Raw genomic sequence first — 1,601 nt, 5'->3', positions numbered from 1 at the left:
GGCGTGTGGCAACGTACCGGAACGCCCGCCGGGTGCGCCTCATGTCAATGCCAGGCACGTGGAATGGGGAGGCACGAGAGGAAGTCCACCTGCACGGCACGCACCCCGGCGACCGGACGGCCAGCAGCTCCGGCCCGGACCACACACAAACAAGGGCATCGCCCCGGGCCGCGGCCATGGCCGATGCCAGGGTCGAGTCTTCGATGCCGGACGGAGCGATCCCCTCCAGCTCGGAGCCCGGGTCGGACAGGTCCACATGGACATCGCGCTCGCGATTGGCCGCGATCCACTCCCGCACACTGGGAGGCTGGCAGCCCGGGGCCGAGGGGTCGCCGCAGGCGCGCGACGCCCGGCTCGGCGGCAGGTCAAAGTGCACCGGGGGCAGGTGATCCAGCGCGCAGCGTAGCCGGTCAAGGAAGTGCCCATCCCCATCCCCGGGGCCAAAGCGAGCAATCACAGCCCGCCGGGCATGCAGCAACTCACGGTGCATGCGCGATCGCGCGGTGGCCCGGGCTCGATACGCCGCCTTGGCCTGATCGTCCAGCAGATCCGAGCCGTCAGGCAGGGAAAAGCGGATGTCCATCTGTGGCCTGGGCGGGGAGGGCGGCGGCGAGGCGCTCTCCGCCGAGGAGGCCAGCGAGGAGAAGCCGGCAAGGGGAGCCAGGGAGGCAAGGCGTCCCGCTGGGTGGGTCCGCCTCAGTGACATGAGTAGTGGACGCATGAGACTTCAGGGGGTCGGGGCGAAGGGGGGCGTGGCAGCGGCTGGAGAATGAAAAGAAGAGGGGGAGGGGGGAGGGGCGAAGGGGGAGGGGCGAAGGGGGAGGGGCGAAGGGGGAGGGGGAAGGGGACGAAAGAGAGGGAGAGAGAAAGAAGAAAGACAGAAGGGCTGGGAAGGCCAACAAGGGCAGGGGCAAAAAGGAAGCCAAGGGAGGAGATCCCGCTCGGGGTGACGATTTCCGAACGTGGGACCAACAGGCAGCCGGCGCTCATGCTGATGGACCCGCAGAAAGGTCTTGATCGTTGGGGCTACCGGGTCTTGGCATCCCAGTCCCCCCCCCCCCCCCCCCCCACGCCCCCCGAAACCCGGCCTTGCCCCAAGCGCCCCCCCGCCCGGGGCCTGCCCCCCACTGGGGGCCGGGGGGGGGGGGGGGGGGGGGGGGGGGGGGGGGGGGGGTGGGGGGGGGGGGGGGGGGGGGGGGGTGGCGGGGGGGGGGGGGGCAGAGGCCGCGGACTATCTGTCTTCTGGTTGCTGTCCCTCTCCCGACTCCCGGCCCCCGCCCCGATCGGAGGCACTGGTTCTGCAATTCAAGCCCCAAACTCCAGATAAGGAATGAACAGGCACGGGTGGCCACATGTATTTGGTGGACACCATGCAAGATCTCCAGGGGGAAGGGGGGGGGAACGAACCCCCCCCCCCCCCCCCCCCCACACACAAAAACCACCCAGGAAGAGCAGGGCCAACATCGGGGCCTGCCTCTTTTTCTTCCCCTTCCTGGAGGCGGGCTACAGATGCCGGGACAGCAGGTCAACCTCCACATCCAGGCCGTCGTCCTGGTCCTCCGACGCCTGGCCAGCGAGCTGCTCCTGCAGGTAGTGGTCAA

At 69.8% G+C, this 1,601-nt stretch overlaps 1 protein-coding gene across 1 annotated transcript in view; it reads right to left on the bottom strand.

Moving 5' to 3' along the window:
- Window positions 1-1,503: 1,503 nt before the first annotated feature.
- H696_00165 (hypothetical protein) overlaps window positions 1,504-1,601 on the bottom strand; it is a gene marked incomplete at both ends in the record, with an annotated part of 6,909 nt that continues 6,811 nt past the window's right edge. The window contains one exon of the mRNA XM_009494000.1: window positions 1,504-1,584. Coding sequence (XP_009492275.1) covers window positions 1,504-1,584 — 81 coding nt within the window. The remainder of the gene's footprint in view (window positions 1,585-1,601) is intronic.

Source organism: Fonticula alba (genome assembly GCF_000388065.1).
Source record: "Fonticula alba strain ATCC 38817 unplaced genomic scaffold supercont2.1, whole genome shotgun sequence".
NCBI lineage: Eukaryota > Rotosphaerida > Fonticulaceae > Fonticula > Fonticula alba.
This window is presented reverse-complemented; position numbering and strand designations above follow the sequence as displayed.